Source organism: Papio anubis, chromosome 4 (genome assembly GCF_008728515.1).
Source record: "Papio anubis isolate 15944 chromosome 4, Panubis1.0, whole genome shotgun sequence".
NCBI classification, from domain to species: Eukaryota; Metazoa; Chordata; class Mammalia; order Primates; family Cercopithecidae; genus Papio; species Papio anubis.
Window position 1 is genome coordinate 128,277,828 of NC_044979.1, and position 22,473 is coordinate 128,300,300.

Below are 22,473 nucleotides of genomic sequence, written 5' to 3' on the forward strand. Positions count from 1 at the left end.
ATAAGTATAATACATATTATGTTATATGGTGGTAAATGCTAAGGAAAATAATCAAAATCCTCCATGTGTTATTAGCTCATAGCACAGGGGTCAAGAGCTGGGGTCCAGGAGGTAGACTTGGAGTTTGAATTCTAGTTCTGCAACTTATTAGCCACGTGATTCTGGGCAGGCTATATTGCCTCTCTAAGCCTCAGTTTCCTCATTTGTAAAACATAAAAACAATAGTTTCTACATCAAAAGTTGTTGTCATGATTAAATGAGTTAATACAGACAAAGAACTAAGAATAGGATGGCAGGAGTGTGAGAAGTCATGGGCTTCAGAGTTCCTGCAGGTTACTGAGCTCTGAGACTAAGTTTAGGCTGGTGGCCAGGGTCCCAGCGGTGGGGTTCACGGAGCTTGGAAGGAGAGGACCCCAGTCGAGATACATCACAGGGGCCTCAGGACGGCAGTGTGCAGCGGAGTCTCAGCACACTTCAGGATTTAAGCCTGGGTCTAGCCTGCTGCAGAGCACAGGGAAGCCACCTCTGTTTCACTTTGAGGCAAGAACAAGGGAAGACCCTGGCCCTTGATTACACTGATAGATAAAACAGAGGAGGTGGGTTGGGAAATAATCCACTCATTATATCCTGGGAATGAACAGAGCCTCCACATCAAATTGAGTGGTGATTTATTAAAGGGAAGCCAAGGCCGGGCACGGTGGCTCATGCCTGTAATCCCAGCACTTTGGGAGGCCAAGGTGGGTGGATCACCTCGTCAGGAGTTCAAGACCAGCCTGGTCAACATGGTGAAACTCTGTCTCTACTAAAAATACAAAATATTAGTGGGGCGTGATGGCGGCCACCTGTAATCCCAGCTACTTGGGAGCCTGAGGCAGGAGAATTGCTTGAACCCAGGAGGTGGAGGTTGCAGTGATCCAAGATCATGCCATTGCACTCCAGCCTGGGCAACAAGAGTGAAACTCCGTCTCAAAAAAAATTAAAATAAATGAAGGGAAACCACACAGAGGGGTGGGGAGGAAATACTAGCATCGGACAGGCCTGGGTGCTAATTGAAGCTCTACCTTTTACAGTAATTGGGCAAGTTACTCAATCCTCTGAGATTGACTTCTCTATATAAAGTAGCTGTTCCTGTGGATGGCTTAAGGGGAGTGGGAGCAAAGATCATCAGAGTTGATGTGTGACTCAACTCAGAGTTGAGGATGAAAAGTGGGGATAACACCTACCTGTACCCTGGTAGATCATATGATGTTTATTTATTTATTTGTGGAGACAAGGTCTCACTCGGTCACCCAGGCTGGGGTGCAGTGACACAATCATGGCACACTGCAGCCTTGAATTCCTGGCCTCAAGCAATCCTCCTGCCTCGACCGACAGGGATTTACAGGCATGAGTTACTGTGCCTGGCCAGATCTCATGAAGTTTAAATATGACATAGCAACTGACAGGTAGACTTGCTCAGTGGAGGCCTCTTTTTTGCCTGATGGGTCAGCAGGGGTCCTGTGTGTACAAATGATGTTTACTGGTCCACACCTCCTCCAGGTTTTAAAAACTGAGCATTTTCTCTGTACTGACAATAATGAAATAACAGAATCCATTACCTTTTTTAAAAAAATAGAATTATATTCAAATTTCTTTTTTTATTTTTTATTTTGAGACAGGGTCTCACTCTGTCATCCAGGCTGGAGTGCAGTGGCATGATCATAGCTTACTGCAGCCTCTAACTCCTGGGCTTAAGCAATTCTCCTGCCTAAGCCTCCCGAGTAGAGGGGACCACAGGTGTGCACCACCAGGCCTGGCTAATTTCTATTCTTAGTAGAGATGAGGTCACTATGTTGCTCAGGCTTAACCTATCTTTTAAAGTGGGCAAAAGACTTGAATGGCACTTCACAAAAGAGAACATCTAAGTGGTCAAAAAACACATGGAAAAAATGCTCAAATTCATTAGTCATTAGAGAAAGGTGATTTAAAAACTACAAGGAGCAGCCAGGCATGGTGGCTCATGTCTCTAATCCCAGCACTTTGGGAGGCTGAGGCGGGAAGATTGCTTGAGTCCAGGAGTTTGAGACCAGCCTGGGCAACAAAAAGAGACCCCATCTCTAGCAGAAAAGAAGAAAGAAAGAAAAAAAATTAGCTGGGTTTAGTGGTCCATGCCTATAGTCCCAGGAGCTACTTAGGAGGCTAAGACAGGAGGATCACTTGAGCCTGGGAGTTTGAGGCTGCAGTGAGCTATGGTTGTGCCACTGCACTCCAGCCTGGGTGAGAGAGTAAGACCCTATCTCAAAAAAACAAAAACAAAACAAAAGAAAAAAACAGGCCAGGCATGGTGGCTCACATCTGTAATCCCAGTACTTTGGGAGGCTAAGGCAGGCAGATCACTTGAGTCAGGAGTTCCAGACCAGCCTGGCTAACATGGTGAAACCCTGTTACTACTAAAAATACAAAAATTAGCCAGGTGTGGTGGCATGTGCCTGTAGTCCAGCTACTCAGGAGGCTGAGGCAGGAGAATCACTTGAACCCGGGAGGCAGAAGTTGCACTGAGCCGAGATCATGCCACTGCACTCCAGGACAACAGAGTGAGACTCTGTCTCAAAAAGAAAGAAAGAGAGAGAGAGAGAGAGAGAGGGAGGGAGGGAGGGAACAAGGGAGGGAGGGAGGAAGGAAGGAAGGAAGGAAGGAAGGAAGGAAGGAAGGAAGGAATAAATAAATAAATGAGGGCTTATGGTGACTCACGCCTGTAGATCCAGGCCGAGGCAGTGGATCACCTGAGGTCAGGAGTTTGAGACCAGCCTGACCAATATGGTGAAACCCCATCTCTACTAAATACCAAAAAAAAAAAAAGGAAAAAAAAGAAAATCAGCCAGGCTTGGTGACACATGCCTGTAATCCCAGCTACTGGGGAGACTGAGGCAGGAGAATCACTTGAACCTGTGAGATGGAGGTTGCAGTGAGTCGAGATTGCGTCATTGCACTCCAGCCTGGGCAACAAGAGCAAAAACTCTGTCTCAAATTTAAAAGTAAAAAAAATGAGGGCTTATGAGGCATCAAAGGTCATTAAGTTCATAGCAACTTAATTCATGATAGCTAAAAATGGGCCAGATGTCCATCAGTAGTAGAATGGATAAGTAAAATTGTGGATATCTAATATAATGGACTATTACACAGTAATGAAAATTAACAATCACTATTTGCAATAGCATGGGTAAACCTCCCAGACCTATTGATGAAAGAATCCCGATGATCAAGAGATCCCATCAACTGAGTAAAGGAATCTATAAGAAGGGAGGTTGCAGGAGTCCACTTAAATTTATTAAAACCATTAGGGATGTAGAGTGAGGTTTTTGGGTTTTTGTTTTTGTTTTTTAATCAGTGTGTCACTCTGTCATCCAGGCTGGAGTGCGGTGGGATAATGTCAGCTCATTGCAGCCTCAATCCACACTCCTGCCCCAAGCCCTCTGGGCTCAATCAGTCCTCCCTCTTCGGCCTCCCAAGTAGCTGGAACAACAGGCATGCACCACGCCTTGCTAGTTTTGCACATCTTTTGCAGAGACCAGGGCTCCATATGTTGCTCAGGATGGTCTTGAACTGCCGGCCTCAAGCAATCCTCCTGCCTCAGCCTCTCAAAGTGTTGTGAGCCACCCCACCCAGGCAGAGTGAGGATGTTTTTGAGGACTGTGGTAGATAGCTTCCTCATATTCATGTCCTGTGTAATCCTCTCCCTTTGAGCATGGGTTGGATTAGGGACTATTTTCTTTTTCTTTCTTTTTTTCTTTTTTTGAGATGGAGTTTCTTCTTGTAAGCCAAGTGGAGTGCAATGGTGTGAGCTCAGCTCACTGCAACCTCCACCTCCCAGGTTCAAGCGATTCTCATGCCTCAGCTTCCCAAGTAGCTGGGATTACAGGCATGTGCCACCATGTCCGGCTAATTTTTGTATTTTTAGTAGAGATGGGGTTTCACCATGTTGGTCAGCTGGTCTTGAACTCCTGACCTTAGGTGCTCTACCCACTTTGGCCTCCCAAAATTCTGGGATTACAGGTGTGAGCCACCGCGCCTGGCTGGACCTAGGGACTATTTTCTAAGTAGCAATAGACTACGTAAAAGTGATGGGATGTCACTTCTGGGATTAGTTTTCAAAAAAGGACTGTGATCTCACTCTCATTTTCTTTTTCTGTCTCTTCCTCTTTCCCCTCCCTCTCCCTGGGGTAAGCCTGCCGCTTCTCAACAAGAGGTGCAAGTGGACAGGAAATGATGTCTCTAGCCAACAGCCAGAGAGGACCTGAGGCCTGCCAGCAGCCATGGAAGTGAGTTTGAAAGAGGAATCTGAAGCCTTGGGAGAGCTGCAGCCCTGGCTGACAGCTTGATTGTATCCTCGTGAGAGCCTGAGCCAGAGGACACAGCTAACCTCACCCAGATTCCTAGCCCATGGAAACTGTGAGGAAAAAAATAATTTATTGTTTCTTAAGCTGTTAAATTTGGGGTGATTTTTACCCAACAATAGATAAAGAATACAAAGATATTGCTTATTACTCAAAATCACTATATAATGCCCCTGAAAAATTGAAAGCTGCAACCAGGGAAACTGAAAATCTCCAAGAATACTGTGTTTCTTCTTAAAGACAGTGAGGAAAGTACATACATCTGTTTTCCTTTTAGTTTTGGCCACTGGGAAGCTCAGAGCCAAATTTATGATGCAATTTTAATAACTGTGTAAGCCCCTATGGTCTGCTTATCTGTGTTCTTGTTCCTGGCCTTTCATTTTATTCTGACTTTTCTTTTTCTTCGTCCTGATTGTATTAGCTCATCTTTATATTGTTCTATATTATATGACTTATGGTAAGCAACCTCAAATTCAGCTTACAGAGAAGCAAGGCAATCGTAAATTTTTTTTTTTTTGAGACTCTCACTGTATCGCCCAGGCTGGAGTGCAGTGGAACGATTTCCGCTCACTGCAACCTCTGCCTCCCGGGTTCAAGCGATTCTCCTGCCTCAGCCTCGCCAGTAGCTGGGATTACAGGCGCCCACCACTACACACGGCTAATTTTTTTGTTGTTGTGTTTTGTATTTTTTGTAGACACGGGGTTTCACCATGTAGGCCAGACTGGTCTCGAACTCCTGACCTCAGGTGATCCACCTGCCTCGGCCTCTCAAAGTGTTGGGATTACGGGTGTTAGCCCACGTACCCGGTCCATAAATCATTTTTTAAAAAATAGTTTTAAAATTTAAAACATAGTTTTGCACATTAAAAAAAAGTTTTGTACAGGTCGAACACAGAGTCCCACAGAGGTGGTGGTGGGAAGATTAGCTCATAGGAGTGTGGCTCTGGAGCTCCAAGCATTGGCCAGGGTTGATTTAGATTGGGTCAGAAATATCAAGTGATAACGACGAAAAAGGGGAAAAGGATGGCAATTGATTGCCATCCTCAGGAGGGGCCCACGGCTCGCCCAGTCACCCACAGTGGCATCCTTGCAATGTGCTCCTTACACTGCTCCTCTAAGTCCCTCCCTCGCGGACCCGCTCGGCCCCGCCCCGCCCCTGCCCCGCCCCTCTCCTCCCCTGCCCCGCCCCTCTCTGCCCCGGGCTCCACCCCTCGCGCCCGCCGCCCCGCGCCGCGCCGCCTCAGCCTCCGCCGGCCGATCCGGCCTCCCCGGCGGTTGCGCACTCCACCCCCTGCCTCCACGCCCGCGCGCGCCTTCCCCGCCCCGTCCGCCTCACTCCTTTCGGGGCGGTTGGGCCGCGCTCCTGTGGGGGCGGGGCCCGGAGCAGGCGACCGAGCCAATGGGGCGCGGCGGCGGCGGCGGTGGTGGCGGCGGCGGCGGAGGCGGTGGCGGCGGCGGCGGCGGCTGGGTCGGGCCCCGACGGGCGGCGGCGGCTGAGGTGGAGGCGGAGGGAGGAGGTGGCGGCGGCGGCGGCGGCGGCGGCGGCGGGGGGAAGATGGCGGCGCCCGTCCTGCTGAGAGTGTCAGTGCCGCGGTGGGAGCGGGTGGCCCGGTATGCAGTGTGCGCTGCCGGGATTCTGCTCTCCATCTACGCCTACCACGTGGAGCGGGAGAAGGAGCGGGACCCCGAGCACCGGGCCTTCTGCGACCTGGGGCCCTGGGTGAAGTGCTCCGCCGCCCTTGCCTCCAGGTAACCGGCTTGGGGGAGTGGGCCGGGAGCGGCTGAGCGGGGCGAGGGCGGAGTCTGGGGGTGGGGAGCGCGCGGCGGGAGCTCAGGCCTGGGGGCGGCGGGGACCGGGCCTTGAGGGGACGGACGGGGTCGGGGCCGGGCGAGGGGCGGCTGCAGGGCGCTCCTGCCCGGGGGGCGGCCTCAGCCAAGGCCGCGGGGAGGAGGTGGCGGGGCCGCGAGGCAGCCGGGAGGGATGAGGTGGCAGAGTGCAGCCGGGAGGCCGGGGCGGACGCGGAGCGGTCGGGCGGGCTGGGGCCGGGCTGGGCAGGAGCGCGAGGGGGCTGCGGAGGGTGGGTCCAGGCCGGCTTGACAGGTTTCCTGGTTCTCGGGAGGCGGGCCGGGGGTGTGGGACCCTGTCCGCCGCACCCGCAAGACCAGCGGCCACCTCTTGTTCCCCCGATCGCTGCAGCCGAGGCTTTGGGGCCGGCGCGGAGACAGGGGGGTTGCGTTTCCCACTGTCTTCCTGGTGCTAGGACAGGTGTTTCCGTGGTCAGGCCTCTTTGTACTCCAGCGCTAGTGAGAATTTGCAGACTTATTGGGACGGTGACATTTGCTGGCAAACACGAATTTGGCCCTACTCTGGAAGAAGATACCAGCACTTAGCATATCTGATTTCTTGGATTCTCCCTCGTATATTTCAGTGTGCAAGGAGGGGAAAATGGTCTGAGTTTGGGTCTAGTTCAAGCTTCATTGGAGTAAAGGGCAAGTATGTTATGTGTATGGTGGTGTTTTAGGCATTGGGATGACTTTTAAACGTTGTTGCCTATTAGTATAATAGGATACCCACAACAGATTAAAAACACACCCTTTGCTAAACTGGAGCGATTGGTTTGTGTTACTAATCATTTTAGTTTTTTTTTTTTTTAATGTTGTAATTGGTTTGTCTGTTACGTTTTATTTTAATGCATTAAATTTTCCTAGGCTAGTTACTTTGAAAAAGGGGGGAATTTACATTTTAAAAGTGGCTGCTGTTTTTTGTTGTTGTTTTTTTAAATGGGGCGATTAAAAAAATAACAAGTCGAAGGAATGATTTCAAAATGTATAGGTTACGATTTTAATAGAGACTATGTCTGATATTTAGATGTTTGTTAACAGTAGTCACATTTGAGCGATTTCTTCCCCTCCTTTTGATTGGTAAATTGGTATGTATCAGAAATGTGTAGCTCACTAGTTTATTTCAACTCAGATATTGTTAATTATATGAACAAGGTAGCATTGGAGTTTGTCTTGTTATTGATTACAAAATTCAGGGAGCTGATCTTTCCACTTAGCCTTTTTCATGGACCAGATAGTCTGTCTCATTTGCTCTTAAACCAAAATCCTGTCGCTTTTTAGAGGAGAAATAATTATCATAGGGCCAAATGAAACATTTTAAAAATGCATTTCAAATGTAGGTATCAGTTTACAGGGGAAGATACGTAGATGTGACAAAAAGCTCACATTTGTTGTTGGTTATTCAGAACAAAGTTAATAGGCTGATTAGACTCCCAGATACCCTTTGAAAACCACTGAGTGTCTTTTATGCAAACATTGTTGTGTTATTTCCACTTTCAGAAAGGACTTTTAAACTTACAAGTACCTTCCACCCAAAGTTAGTTGAATGAATAAATATTTAAGGAAAACATTTGCAGCAGCACATTTCAAGTATTTAAGAAACAAGAACTAAAAATAACTTTTGATCCTAGTTTAATATGGAATTTAAGCAGAATTATTACCAATTTTAGATTTGTTTTCAAACAAGTAGTCTGTAATAAATGGACCTTTTAACATTGGAGCATGGAAAGAGTACTTACTGTATGCTTAAGTTCTTTTTTTTTTTTTTTTTTTGAGACAGAGTCTTGTTCTTGTCGCCCAGACTGGAGTGCAATGGCATGATCTCGGCTCACTGCAACCTCCGCATCCCAGGTTCAAGTGATTCTCCTGCCTCAGCCTCCTGAGTAGCTGGGATTAGAGACACCTGCCTTCATGCCCGGCTAATTTTTATATTTTTAGTAGAGATGGGGTTTCACCATATTGGCCAGGCTGGTCTCGAACTCCGGACCTCAGGTAATCCAACCCGCCTCTGCCTCCCAAAGTGCTGGGAATCAAGCGTGAGCTACCGCGCCTGGCCTGCTTAAGTGCTTAAAATTGACTTTTCTTGGCTGGGTGCAGTGGCTCATGCCTGTAATCCCAGCACTTTGGGAAGCCAGCACTGTGGAAGGCTGAGGCATGGTGGGTCACGCCTGTAATCCCAGCACTTTGGGAGGCCGAGGCAGGTGGATCGTGAGGTCAGGAGTTCTAGACCAGCCTGGCCAACATGGTGAAACCTCGTCTGTACTTTCGTGTCCTTACTTTTTCCCATTTTCCCATAAATCGGTGAAAACTGCTGCAAACCTGCATCTGCCTGCCAGCTAACATTAAGTTAGCACTCTCTGCTCCCTTGGTTTGGTACACTGAGCTCAAATCTAAGGGATCTGGGTGGGCTTCCACCTCTCCCAGTTCTTAGACTTGTGACTTTGTCTTCATGGTGCTTCAGTTCCTTATGTTAAATAGGGATTTTTTTTTTTTTTTTTGAGACGGAGTCTCGCACTGTCGCCTGGGCAGGAGTGCAGTGGCCGGATCTCAGCTCACTGCAGGCCCTCCGGGTTTGCTACCATTCTTCCTGCCTCAGCCTTCTGAGTAGCTGAGGACTACAGGCTCAGCCACCTCCGGCTAGTTTTGTATTTTTTAGTAGAGACGGGTTTCACTGTGTTAGCCAAGATGGTCTCGATCTCCTGACCTCATATCCGGGCCTGCCTCAGCCTCCCAAAGTGCTGGGATTACAGGCTTGAGCCACCGCCTAAATAGGATTTTAACACTTGTTTCTAGGGCTCGCAGTGGCTCACACCTGTCTCTTGCACTTGGGAGGCTGACACCTGGCAGACTGCTGAGCTCAGGAGCCATACCAGCTCCAAGCAATGCTTAAAACCTTAAGCCTTATTTAAAAACATTGGTTCCGACATGGTGGCACATGCTCAGAGTTTCCATTTTTGGGAGGCTGAAGTGTGAGGATCACTTTTTGAGCCTGAGAGAGAGAGGCTGAGGTCCCAGGCCATGATGGTGCCACTGCACTCCACCTGGTGGTGGAGAGAGACTCTGTCTCCAAAAAAGAAAAATAAACAAAAAAACCTACTTTGCCAGGTTAGTGTTATGATGAAAAAAGATACATGTATAAGTTCCTGAAGCAAAGCCTGTCCCTTGCTATAGCTGTTACCATTGGATTGAGATGTTCTTTTTTTCAGTGTCTACAATAAATGCCTTTTAGTTTCTTGTAATATTCTCATATGTTAAACATTAATTGTTTTAATGTAGTTTATTGCTGACTTCATGGCGCATATAAAGACGTTGTTCATTTAAAAGAGTTTTGAAGTTGTGCAAGAAAAACTAATATGCAGAATATTTCATTTTTATTTTTATTTTGAGATGGAGTCTCGTCACTCATGGAGTGCAGTGATGCGATCTCTCACTGCAACCTCCACCTCCGGTTCAAGCAATTCTCCTCTGCCTTTAGCCCTTCCCAAGCAGCTGATTACAAGCCACCACCATGCCCAGCTAATTTTTGTATTTTGGTGAGATCGAATTCGCCATGTTGACCAGCTGGTCTTACCCTGACCTCAGATCTGCCCTCAGCCAGCCTCCCAGTGCTGAGATTAGCATCAGCCACTGCCTCCTCGGCCCTAATATGCAGAATATTCTATGTAGGTATTTTCTATATATTAGACCTCCTCTAAGAAGGGTTTCTTTTTTGAGACGGAGTTCAGCTAATGGCCAGGCTGGAGCAGCCGGATCTCGCCTGTAAGCTCTGCTCTCCTCACTACGCTTGGCCCTCCTGCCTCAGCCTCCCGAGTAGCTGGGACTACAGGCGCCTGCCACCTCGCCCAGCTAGTTTTTTGTATTTTTAGTAGAGACGGGGTTTCACCGTGTTAGCCAGGATGGTCTCGATCTCCTGACCTCGTGATCCGCCCGTCTCGGCCTCCCAAAGTGCTGGGATTACAGGCTTGAGCCACCGCGCCCGGCAGAAGGGTTTCTTTGTAAGAATAGTACAAATAATCTGGAAAGGTTAATGGGCTTGACAAATCTATGTTTCTTAAAACTGTAAAAATAGTCCGGCTGTCCTCTGGTATATGTATAGGTCCTATACGTGTACATACATATGGTATGACGTATACCATAGGGGATTGGTTCCAGGACCCCTGTTCCTACTGAAATCTTGGCATACTCAAGTCCCCACTGTGGGCCCTGCAGAACCTGAATATGAAATGTTGGGCCTCCATAAATGCAGGTTTCAGTCTGCATTTGGTTGAAAAAGATCCACATATAAGTGGGCCCACACAGCTTAAACCCATGTTCTTCAAGGATCCACTGCATTTGAAAATCAAGTCCACAAAAAAGTTGCCTTGTTTTACAAAATGTTGGATTACTACCTCTACCATATCTTAAAAAAAAAGTACCATCTATTTACTACCCCATTGAGATAATAAAACTTTTATAATTATAATATAACCCAGGGCTGGGCATGGTGGTTCACGCCTGTAATCCCATGACTTTGGGAGGCTGAGGTGGGTGGATCACCTGAGTTCAGGAGTTCGAGACCAACCTGGCCCACATGGCAAACCCCCCCCCTCCTAAAAATATGAAAAATTAGCCGGGCATGGTGGTGGGCACCTGTAATTCCAGCTACTCGGGAGACTGAGGCAGGAGAATTGCTTGAACCTGGGAGGCGGAGGTAGCAGTAAGCTGAGATCATGCCACTGCCCTCCAGCCTGGGCAATGAGAGGGAAACTCTGTCTTAAAAGAACCTAGAAGTATTTACTGCTTCTTGCTCTGTCTGAGACTCAGAGGTTAAGTGACTTGCCAAAGATAACACAGGTAGTAGCAAATTGAGACTTTGACACTTGGCTTCCAGAGTACTTATTTAAAGTCTCCTTTGCACCCCCATTTTAAAAATTAAATTCTTGGCTGGGCGCGGTGCCTCACGCCTGTAATCTCAGCACTTTGGGAGGCTGAGGCGGGTGGATCACAAGGTCGGGAGATGAAGACCATCCTGGCTAACATGGTGAAAACCCGTCTCTACTAAAAATACAAAAAAAGTTAGCCAGGCGTGGTGGCACAAACCTGTAGTCCCAGCTACTCGAGAGGCTGAGGCAGGAGAATGGCGTGAACCCGGGAGGTGAGGTTGCAGTGAGCCGAGGTCATGCCACTGCACTCCAGCCTGGGTGACAGAGTGAGACTGTCTCAAAAAAAAATAAAAAAATAAAAAAAATTAAATTCTTGTCTAGGTAATGCATTCACTGCTTCAGATTTGAAATATAAAAAATAAAAAAGCATGTACAGTGAAAAGTCTCCTTCTTATCCCTTCCACCAAACAGACAGTTCTCCCTCTCTCTCAGTAGACTGCTGTGAAACTTTTCAGAGCCGTTTGATGCATGGACAAACATCCATATGACCATATGATTCCTCCCTTTTTTTAACATGGGAGTATCACGTATGTGTCCTGATTGATAGCCTGCTTTTTGCTTGGCATTTGTTCCATTGCTCCCATATTTTAAATGCTTATATTCATATTTAGTGAAATGTTAATAACTGTTAGTTATTAGTTAATAACTGTTAGAGAATTTGTTCTAGTAGTTTTGACTAACTAGGATGAATTTCAGAAATAAAATTCTTAACATTATCATTGTTTCTTGGTATGGAAATTTCAGAAGCAAGTTGAACTGAAAAGAGTCTAAGAGGAATAGAGAAATATCACAAGGAAGTGAATCTGGACTGTAGTAGAGATAAATGTTAATACTTACAGATAATGCTTACTATGTGCTAGGCAGTGTTCTAAATGTTTTGCCTATATTATTGAAGTCTCACAATAGTCCCATGAGGCGGGTAGCTTTTATCACCATTTTACAGATGAGAAAACTGAGCCAGGCAGACTGACTAACTCTTGATCCAGGTAGTACAGTGGCAGAGACCTGATTCTAACCCAGGCAGTCTGGCTCAAGAGTCCACGCTCTTTACCACTACTCTTTCTTTCTGTCTTCCTTTCTTCCCTTCTTTTTTTCTTCTTTCCCTGCCTCCCTCCTTCTTCCTTTCCCTCTCTCTTTCTTTTCTTTTCTTCCTTCCTTCTTTTCTTTTTCCTTCCTTCCCCCTTTCCCCTTTTCCTTCCTTCCTCCCTTCCTTCCTTCCTTCCTTCCTTCCTTCCTTCCTTCCTTCCTTCCTTTTCTTTTTCTTTTCTTTTTCTTTTCTTTCCTTTCCTTTTTTTTTTTTTATTTCTTTTCTTTTCTTTCTTCTTTCATTTTTTGAGACATTGTCTCACTCTGTGTCCCCAGGCTGAATGCAGTGGTGCAGTCATCGCTCACTGTAGCCTCAACCTCCCTGGGTCAAGTGATCCTCCCACCTCAGCTTCCTGAGCAGCTGAGTCTACAGGTGCACACCCCACCACCATGCCTGGCTAATTTTTTCTATTTTTCTTTTTTTTTTTTTTTTTTTGAGACGGAGTCTCACTCTGTCGCCCGGGCTGGAGTGCAGTGGCCGGATCTCAGCTCACTGCAAGCTCCGCCTCCCGGGTTCCCGCCATTCTCCTGCCTCAGCCTCCCGAGTAGCTGGGACTACAGGCGCCCACCACCTCGCCCAGCTAATTTTTTTTTTTTATTTTTTTTTAGTAGAGACGGGGTTTCACCGTGTTAGCCAGGATGGTCTCGATCTCCTGACCTCGTGATCCGCCCGTCTCGGCCTCCCAAAGTGCTGGGATTACAGGCTTGAGCCACCGCGCCCGGCCGATTTTTTCTATTTTTCATAGTGACGAGGTCTCACTTTGTTGCCTGGGTTGGTCTCAAACTCCTGGCCTCAAGCAGTCCTCCCACTTGGCCTCCCAAAGTGCTGAGATTACAGGTCTGAGCTGCCACACCCAGCCTTTTACCACTACTTTAAATTCCACTTAGATCTAATACTGATAGAGCGATAACCATATCAACCAGATTTTTAAAATATGCAAATAATAGTGCCAGCTTTTGTATCTGTATTGCAAAAATATATAGAGTTTGTATTATAGCTTTTACCTGTTTAGAACACTTTTTGGAAAGGCAGGGAAATTACTGTTAAGGTGTTGGTATTCGAGAAGTAAGTTCCTGGAGTGTTTGCCTTTTAAGGTGTGAGGACGTGGTTTGTCACACCCAGTTAGCTAACAGACAGACAGTGGAGTGAGCTATCCGGAAGACTTACCAGGTTAGCCTAGGGAGGAAGGAGAAAGGGGTTCTGGGCACGTGGAGGGGCGGGAGGGAGAAGAGTTTGTTTGAATCTGTCCTAGGTTGGGGTAGCTTTTTCTGAGGGAGGCCTTGTCGTGTGGACCTGCTGCATATAAAGACAGGAGAATTGGACCTGAGGTGTGGTGCTAGCTAAAGCACCACATAGATCTGGGAATTTAAGAGGAGTTTGTTTCCTCTGTCATTAGGAAGAACTTGAAAGGGTAGCAAACTGTGGTCATTTGAGAATAATAGCAAGTGGTCATATTTGAATGTAACATACTCAACTGGATTGGGAAAGAACCAGAATCTAGATGTTGGTCATAACAAGTACAAAACTAGGCATTCTTGTAAACCATGTACTCTTGTAAACAGTGATAAGACGGAGCACTGAGTCCTGGGCTTTTCTTCTATAAAGTTCTTGTACAGGCTGAGGATCCCTAATCTGAAAATCCAAAATCTGAAGTGCCTCCGTGAGCATTTCTGTTGAGTGTCATATTGGCGCTCAAAGTTTTGGATTTTGGACCGTTTTGGATTTTGGACTTTCAGATTTGGGATGCTCAACCGGTTAAATGCACATATTCCCAAATCTGAAAAAATCACAAATTCGAAGTATTTCAGCTTCAAAGTGTATCAGATAAGGAATATTCAACCTGTACTACATTGTACTAGGCTTGTATTAGATTATCAGTTTTCAAAATTTGTATCTCAGAATCCCTGTTCTCTGTCAATGAAACAGGGATTTTATACACCTTTGATTCACATTTTAATGTCTTAAACTTTGAAATATTATGAATGTTTATACACACTCAAATGCATCTCATGCTAAATTTTAATATATTAGAGACAACTGATTTGTACCACCAGGTTATCTCAAGAGAGTTCTACTGAGTGAAAACAAGTGAGAACCCTAAAAGGTTACATACTGTATGATTGCATTTATGTAACGTTATTGAAATAACAAACCTGCAGAGGTGGAAAACAGATTTAGTGGTTGCTAGGAGTTAGGAATGGGAGGTGAGGGGTGGTGTGGTTATAAAGTGGTGGCATGAGGGAGCTGTGTAGGGATGGAACAGTTCTGTATCTCAGGTGTGATTATACAAAGCTACAAATGTGATAAAAATTTCATACAACCAATCACATACTGCATACAAATCCTAGCATACTCAAGTCCCATTTTGCATACAAAACTGGTGAAACCTGGCCGGGCGCGGTGGCTCAAGCCTGTAATCCCAGCACTTTGGGAGGCCGAGACGGGCGGATCACGAGGTCAGGAGATCGAGACCATCCTGGCTGACACGGTGAAACCCCGTCTCTACTAAAAAATACAAAAAATTAGCCGGGCAAGGTGGCGGGCGCCTGTAGTCCCAGCTACTCGGGAGGCTGAGGCAGGAGAATGGCGTGAACCCGGGAGGCGGAGCTTGCAGTGAGCTGAGATCCGGTCACTGCACTTCAGCCTGGGCGACAGAGCCAGACTCCGTCTCAAAAAAACAAAAAACAAACAAACAAAAAAAACAACAAAAAAAACTGGTGAAACCTGAATAAACTAGGGATTGTACCAAGGTCAGTTTCCTGATGGTGACAGTTTAGTAGAGTTACATAAGTTATATAACATTGGAGGAATTTGGGTGAGGGTACTTGGGACCTCCCTGTGTACTTTTTTGTAAATTCCTGTGGTTTATAATTATAGTAATTTTAAAATAAAAAGTTGGCCAGGCACAGTGGCGTCCGCCTGTAATCCCAGCACTTTGGGAGGCCGAGGCAGGTGTATCACCTGAGGTCAGGAGTTCAAGACCAGCCTGGCCAACATGGTGAAACCCTGTCTCTACTAAAAATACAAAAATTAGCTGGGCATGGTAATGGGTGCCTGTAGTCTCAGCTACCTGGGAGGCTGAGGCAGGAGAACCACTTCAACCTGGGAGGCAGAGGTTGCAGTGAGCTGAGATCATGCCACTTCACTCCACCTGAGCGATAGAGCAAACTCTATCTCAAACCAAAAAAAAAAAAAAAGGCTGGGCACAGTGGCTCACGCTTGTAACCCCAGCACTTTGGGAGGCCGAGGCGGGAGGATCACCTGAGGTCAGGAGTTCGAGACTAGCCTGACCAACATGGTGAAACCCTGTCTCTACTAAAATTACAAAATTAGCCGGGCGTGGTGGTGCATGCCTGTAATCCCAGCTATTAGGGAGGCTGAGGCAGGAGAGTTGCTTAAACCCAGGAGGCAGAGGTTGCAGTGAGCCAAGATCACGCCATTGCACTCCAGCCTGGGCAACAAGAGTGAAACTCCGTCTCAAAAAAATAATAATAAAATAAAAAAGCAGTGCATTTAGAATATATGAGAGAAAATAAACAAAAGGAAGAAAATGTAAATTATCTGTAATGCTCACACCCAGGACAACAATCCTTGGAATAGAGTGTCTCACTTTGTGTGTAGAACTGAAACTTTTAAAATGCCATTTTATTTTTTAATTAAAATTTTTTCTTTCCTTTTATTTCCTCCTCAGAGTTAGAAAGGATAAAAATGTTATTGACTAGTAAAACTGTAGCTTTATGTTGATACTTTGAAATTTTAGGCTAGTGCTTGTTTGTACATGTAACATTATATAAGCACATTCAGTAGTATTAGAACTATTGCATTATGCAATAACGTGACTGCTTAATGCATATATCAGGATTAGTACATATTGTAAAGTTTTTATTTTTTACCAAAAAGTTTATGACTACAAAGTATTCATTCCTTAACACTATTACAGAATTAAGTTAGAAATGTTTTACTTTTAAAACCTCTGGACAGATGTAATTAAATCCTTAGATAGCGTTAATGTACTATTTAAAAAACACACACAAAACATTATTATTTGCAAAACATGCTTTATCATCTATTCATCTTTGTGAGTCAGGTTTTTCTTGATACCATGCAATCAAAACAAAACAACTTTGACGTAAGACTGCCCAATCATCCATAATTTAAAGTTGGTGTTCATCAGAAGAATTTTATTGTTCTCATTATACATGTTATACATTTGAGCTTTTTTTTTTTGGAGATCGAGTCTCACTCTGTCACCCAGGCTGGAATGCAGTGGTGCCATCTTGGCTCACTGCAACCTCCACCTCCCAGCTTCAAGCAATTCTCCTGCCTCAGCCTCCTGAGTAGCTGGAACTACAGGCATGTGCCACTATGCCTGGCTAATTTTTTCAATGTGTGTATTTTTAGTAGAGACGAGGTTTCACTGTGTTGGTCAGGCTCATCTCGAACTCCTGACCTCAAATGATCCACCCACCTTGGCCTCCCAAACTGCTGGAATTACAGGCATGAGCCACCACACCCGGCCACATTTGAGCTTTAAAATGCATTGATAGAATAAAATACTGCTTTAATCTTTTTTTTTTTTGGAAACGGTCTTTCACCCAGGCTGGAATGCAGTGGCGGGAGCTCGGCTCACTGCAACCTCTGCCTTCCAGTTTCAAGTGATTCTCCTGCCTCAGCTTCCCGAGTAGCTGGGATTACAGGCACCCGCCACCACACCCGACTAATTTTTGTATTTTTAGTAGAGACAGGGTTTCACCATGTTGGCCAGGCTGGTCTTGACCTCCTGACCTCGTGATCTGCCTGCCTCAGCCTCTGAAAGTACTGGGATTACAGGCGTGAGCCACCATGCCCAGCCTAATCTGTTTCTTATGTTATAGATGCACATAAAATTTAATTTAGAAAAATGTTCTTGTGCTACAATATTTAAAGCTATTGAATTATGATTTATAAGTTTTATTTTGTAGTTAGCATCTCTAGGGGAATTTCAGGGACACTGTTGCTGTCTTGTGATTACTGATCCTTTTAAAAACTTATATTTGAGAAGTAAAGTAGTAGAAAATCTGTGACAAAATCGGGAATTACAGTAGACAGTATACTCAACTCCACTGTGTTTGAAGAGTTTGATTAATTTCTGTACATTGTGCTAGTGGTTAAGATCTTGGACTCTAGAGTCAACCTGAGTTGAAATCTTGGCTCTATCACTTGATGTCTTGTTGTCTCAGTTTCTTTCTCCATAAAATGAGGGTAATAATAGTGTTAACTCATAGCATTATTGTCAATATGTACATGTAAACAGTCCTGGTGTCTGGCGTAAGGGTACTCATAAAACATAGTTACTATTATTTTAGAACATGGTTGACATCTTACTGTACGTTTTTTTTTTTTTGAGACGGAGTCTTACTCTGTAGCCCAGGCTGGAGTGCAGTGGCCGGAGCTCACTGCAAGCTCCGCCTCCCGGGTTTACGCCATTCTCCTGCCTCAGCCTCCCGAGTAGCTGGGACTACAGGCGCCTACCACCTCACCCGGCTAGTTTTTTGTATTTTTTAGTAGAGACGGGGTTTCACCGAGTTAGTCAGGATGGTCTCGATCTCCTGACCTCGTGATCCGCCCGTCTCGGCCTCCCAAAGTGCTGGGATTACAGGCTTGAGCCACCGCGCCCGGCCCTTACTCTATGTTTAATATGTCTTTTCCTCACTTAACATATCACAGCTGGGCATGGTGGCCATAATCCCAGCACTTTGGGAGGCTGAGGCAGGTGGATCATCTGAGGTCAGGAGATTGAGACCAGCCTGGCCAACGTGGTGAACCCGGTCCCGGTCTCTACTGAAAATACAAAAATTAGCCAGGCGTGGTGATGCACACCCATGGTCCCAGCTACTTGGGAGGCTGAGGCAGGAGAGTTGCTTGAACTGGGGAGGGAGAGGTTGCAGTGAGCCGAGATCATGCCATTGTACTTCAGCCTGGGCGACACAGTGAAACTCTGTCTCAAAAAAAAAAAAAATACTACCACTGTTTTCCCATGTTGTTAAAAATTCCACCAGTAATGGAAGAGAATGTTGGGTGCCATGTGCCCTTGCCAAATTGGGCATTCTCATTTATTAGATATTTGCCAATATAATTTATGAAAACTGTCATGTTATTGTTTTGATTTGCATTTTCCCCAAGCATCAGCAAGATTTGATGGTTTCACATTAAAAAAAAATTTATCGTTTAATTTATAATCACCTTGTTTAATAATGAGGTTTTCATGGTTTTATTAACTGTGTTTCTTCTCCTGCCTGGATAAGTTTTAGAATTTTTCACCTTGATTTAGACAAATGCTAGTACAAAGGTTTTTTCAAGTCTATGATAATTTCAATGATTTTTTCTTGGTAATTTTTGTCTGTAGATTCAAGTTCAGACAGGCATTTCCCATTCTGATGTCGTGTAAATGTATGTAGTTTGTTAGTCTTGAAAAACATGACTTCTTTAATCTCCTAGAATGTAGTTTACTGGGTGTTACATGAGTCTACAACATAATTTTGTACAGACAAAAATTTTGCATTTCCTCTGGATATTGCCTATTCATACCTTTGCCCATTTTTTTCCCTTTCTTGGTTGTTTATCTTTTCTTCTTATTGCCTTATAGGAGTTCTTTAGATATCACAGTGGTTAATCTTTTGTTATATGTGTTACACATTTTCTTCTCATTTGTTATTAGTCTTTTAATTTTGTTTATGGTGTCTTTATATAGAAGTTTTAACTTAGGTGGTCAGATCTTTCACTTAAAAAAATTCTTCATTGTTCAACTTGAAAATCTTTCACTTCTTTATAGGTTTTTTTTGTTTTTTTTGGTTTTTTTTTTCTGGTTTAGCAAAATCTCTACCATCCCAAGATTATCTTTTAAAATTTTTCATGTATTTTGTGTGAAAAAATTTTTTTCACACTGAGCTCTTTTAGTTTGTATGGAATTTCCTTTTGTGTCTAGTGTAAGGGTGGGGATCTAAATTTTTCCTAAATGGATAGACTTTTGCCTCTGTCAGTTCGTTGACTTGTTCATATTTCAAATGCCACAAGGCTTTCCTGCATACATAAGGCCTCTTTGGATTCTCATTTCTGTTCCAGTGACAGGTCTGTCTGTGTTTATTCCATTACCACCCCTCCCCCATGGCTTTTTATAGAAGTTTGATATCTGATAGGGCAAATATGCTCGTTTTCAAATTTTTCTTAGCTATTCTCATGAATTTACTGTTTCTGGTGAATTTTAGAATTATTTTGTTGAGTTCTAAGACAAATCCCACTGAGATTTTGATTAGAATTATGCTAAATTTATAGATGAATATGGGAAGGAGTCAGTTCTCACTAGCAGGTGTTTCCATCAAGGAGCATATTGTATCTGTTTATTCTAGAGTTGCCTGTCTGATAATGGTTTTAACCTAGATGCTCATTGTGGCATTGTTTTGTTCTAAACACATGTATTACAAAGATAGTATTAGAGTAAATTAGTTGAGGGCAAAGCCTTATATCATCTATCCCTGTTTTCATTTCTTTTTTCACCTTTACTTTTGGGTCTAAAGAGACTTTATCGTGGTATATGGTGTATGTATACTCAGATTCTTGTAATAATCAGCAGTATATTATGATCTCTTTTCCTTATAGTCATTAATTTAATGATTAAGGACCACTTAATCAAATTGGTAACTGTGCTTAACTCTTATTGTTAGATATGAAGGATGTTTCCAGTTTCTGAGGGTACACATTAAGATAGTGTTTTTACTCTTGTTTTATTTGAAAAATGTTTCAGGAGGGGTTGTTTTATTTTTTCAAAAAACCTCTTTGAGGTAATATGTAATTGTTGTGAAGATTTCATACAGTATTGCAGCATATAAAGAAGAAAGTGCCTTTTGAGAAGGTGAGAGTTTTGTTTGTTTGTTTGTTTTGAGACAGAGTCTTGCTCTGTCGCCCAGGCTGGAGTGCAGTGGTGCAATCTTGGCTCACTGCAACCTCCGCCTCCCTGGTTCGTACCACTCTCCTGCCTCAGCCTCCTGAGTAGCTGGGACTACAGGCGCCCGCCACCACACCCGGCTAATTTTTTATATTTTTAGTACAGATGGGGTTTCACCGTGTTAGCCAGGATGGTCTCGATCTCCTGATCTTGTGATCTGCCTGCCTCTGCCTCCCAGAGTGCTGGGATTACAGGCATGAGCCCCTGCGCTCAGCCCAGGTTTTTTTTTTTTTTTTTTTTTCCTGAGACAGAGTCTTACTCTGTCACCCAGGCTGGAGTGCAGTGGCATGATCTTGGCTCACTGAAACCTCTGCCTCCCGGGTTCAAGCTATTCTCCTGCCTCAGCCTCCCGAGTAGCTGGGATTACAGATGCCCGCCACCACCCCTGGCTAATTTTACTTATTTTTAGTAGAGACGGGGTTTCACCGTGTTAGCCAGGATGGTCTCGATCTCCTGACCTCATGATTCACCTGCCTCGGCCTTCCAAAGTGCTGGAATTACAGGCATGACCCACCATGCCCGGCCGAGAAGGTGAGAGTTTTGTTGTCCAAACTTTCAGTCATTGGAGTGCCTCCTTGTTACTTTTGCCATATGTTTGTATCATCTGTACTGTTAATTCATAACAGTTTTCTTAAAATTTACTAAAGAAACCCAAAAATCCTTAGTGATAAGAGCTGTGAACTCATACATTGATGTATATTCAATACATAATGTTGATATTATGTACATTGCTGTGTATTAAAGAAATGTAACATTGATGCATATTAAATAAATGAGTTTTTCAAAAGTATGTATACTTTATGACACACTGGCACAGTGAGTGGAAGTGTAGGTTCTGAAATCAAGGTTTTTTTATGGTTTTTAAATCCTAATTCTGCTATGTCCTCCCTCAGTGATAATAGATAATAAACTTAAGCCTCCACTTCCATTTTATTTGTTAAATGAGGTTAGTATGCCACCTACCTTGTAAGGTTATTGTAAAATTAAAACAGCAGGTGTACAAGCAGTCAACACAGCCCTAGTACCTAGGTGTTGCACAAATACTAGCTATCATTCAATAGAATAATTTGTAAATACCTTGCGCCTCCTTCAAAGTTAGTTCTCACACAAGCATCTCATTTTTAAAGTGTTTACATAGTATTCATTGTAAGAATGTATTGTGATTTATGAAACGTAGCCTTTTTTAATTTTGTTTTTTCTGTCATTAAAAAAAAAAGGCAACAAATAAGAGGATTGTTTCCTAATATGTATCACCATATTTCCCTCCCAAAGGACTGTACTAATTTGCTGTGCTGTCAGTTTAGACTTTATCACTTAAATATTTGGTGAGGGGTGATAGTGGTTTTAAATATAAAAATTGTTTATGTTTTTTTTTTTGTTTTTTTTTTTTTGTTTTTTTTTTGAGACTGAGTCTGGCTCTGTGTCCCAGGCTGGAGTGCAGTGGCCGGATCTCAGCTCACTGCAAGCTCCGCCTCCCGGGTTTACGCCATTCTCCTGCCTCAGCCTCCGGAGTAGCTGGGACCACAGGCGCCCACCACCTCGCCCGGCTAGTTTTTTGTATTTTTTAGTAGAGACGGGGTTTCACCGTGTTAGCCAGGATGGTCTCAATCTCCTGACCTTGTGATCCGCCCGTCTCAGCCTCCCAAAGTGCTGGGATTACAGGCTTGAGCCACCGCGCCCGGCTTGTTTATGTTTTAGTTAACATTTTATTATTATTCACCAGCCAGCCATTAAGGAACATATTAATTACTATTTATTCTTTTCTTGTTGAATCTGTGCAATTTTCTGAGAAGTAGGTAAGCCCGCACCTGTGTGTGTGTGTGTGTGTGTGTGTGTGTGTCTGTGTGTGTGAGATGCAATTTGTGTGGTGCTAGAAATTGAGAAATTATGGTAATTTCTTATTATCCTGGTCAGGGATCCCTGGAATATCAAAATTGTCTTCAATCTATAGCCACTGTTTTCAAGTCTACAGGGTCCCTGGGAGAAATATTTATATTGAATATTTGCACTGACAAATGGATGACAAAAGGACTCTACATTTGATTCTTAACTAGGACTTGTGCACCAAACTCCAGGGTAGAAGACTGGAATTAACCCAGCTGGTTCAGGTGGAATTACTGTTTTTTTGGAATCTAGTTAAGCTTAAATTATTTCAAACTAAAGTAGGCCACGAGAATGAACCCTTTTCATCTCCCCAGTTCTCAAACACACTGAGATCCTCCCCACATTTCACTCCTTTCTGTCAGTTGCCCCAGGTCATGTAACCAG

General features: G+C 44.3%; 1 protein-coding gene across 1 annotated transcript in view; it reads left to right on the plus strand.

Annotated features, from left to right (window-relative positions):
• The first annotated feature begins 5,647 nt into the window (after positions 1-5,647).
• VKORC1L1 (vitamin K epoxide reductase complex subunit 1 like 1) overlaps positions 5,648-22,473 on the plus strand; it is a 79,810-nt gene continuing 62,984 nt past the window's right edge. The window contains exon 1 of the mRNA XM_017956673.2: positions 5,648-6,122. Within this exon, the coding sequence (XP_017812162.2) occupies positions 5,773-6,122 (350 nt within the window). The 5' untranslated portion in view covers positions 5,648-5,772. The remainder of the gene's footprint in view (positions 6,123-22,473) is intronic.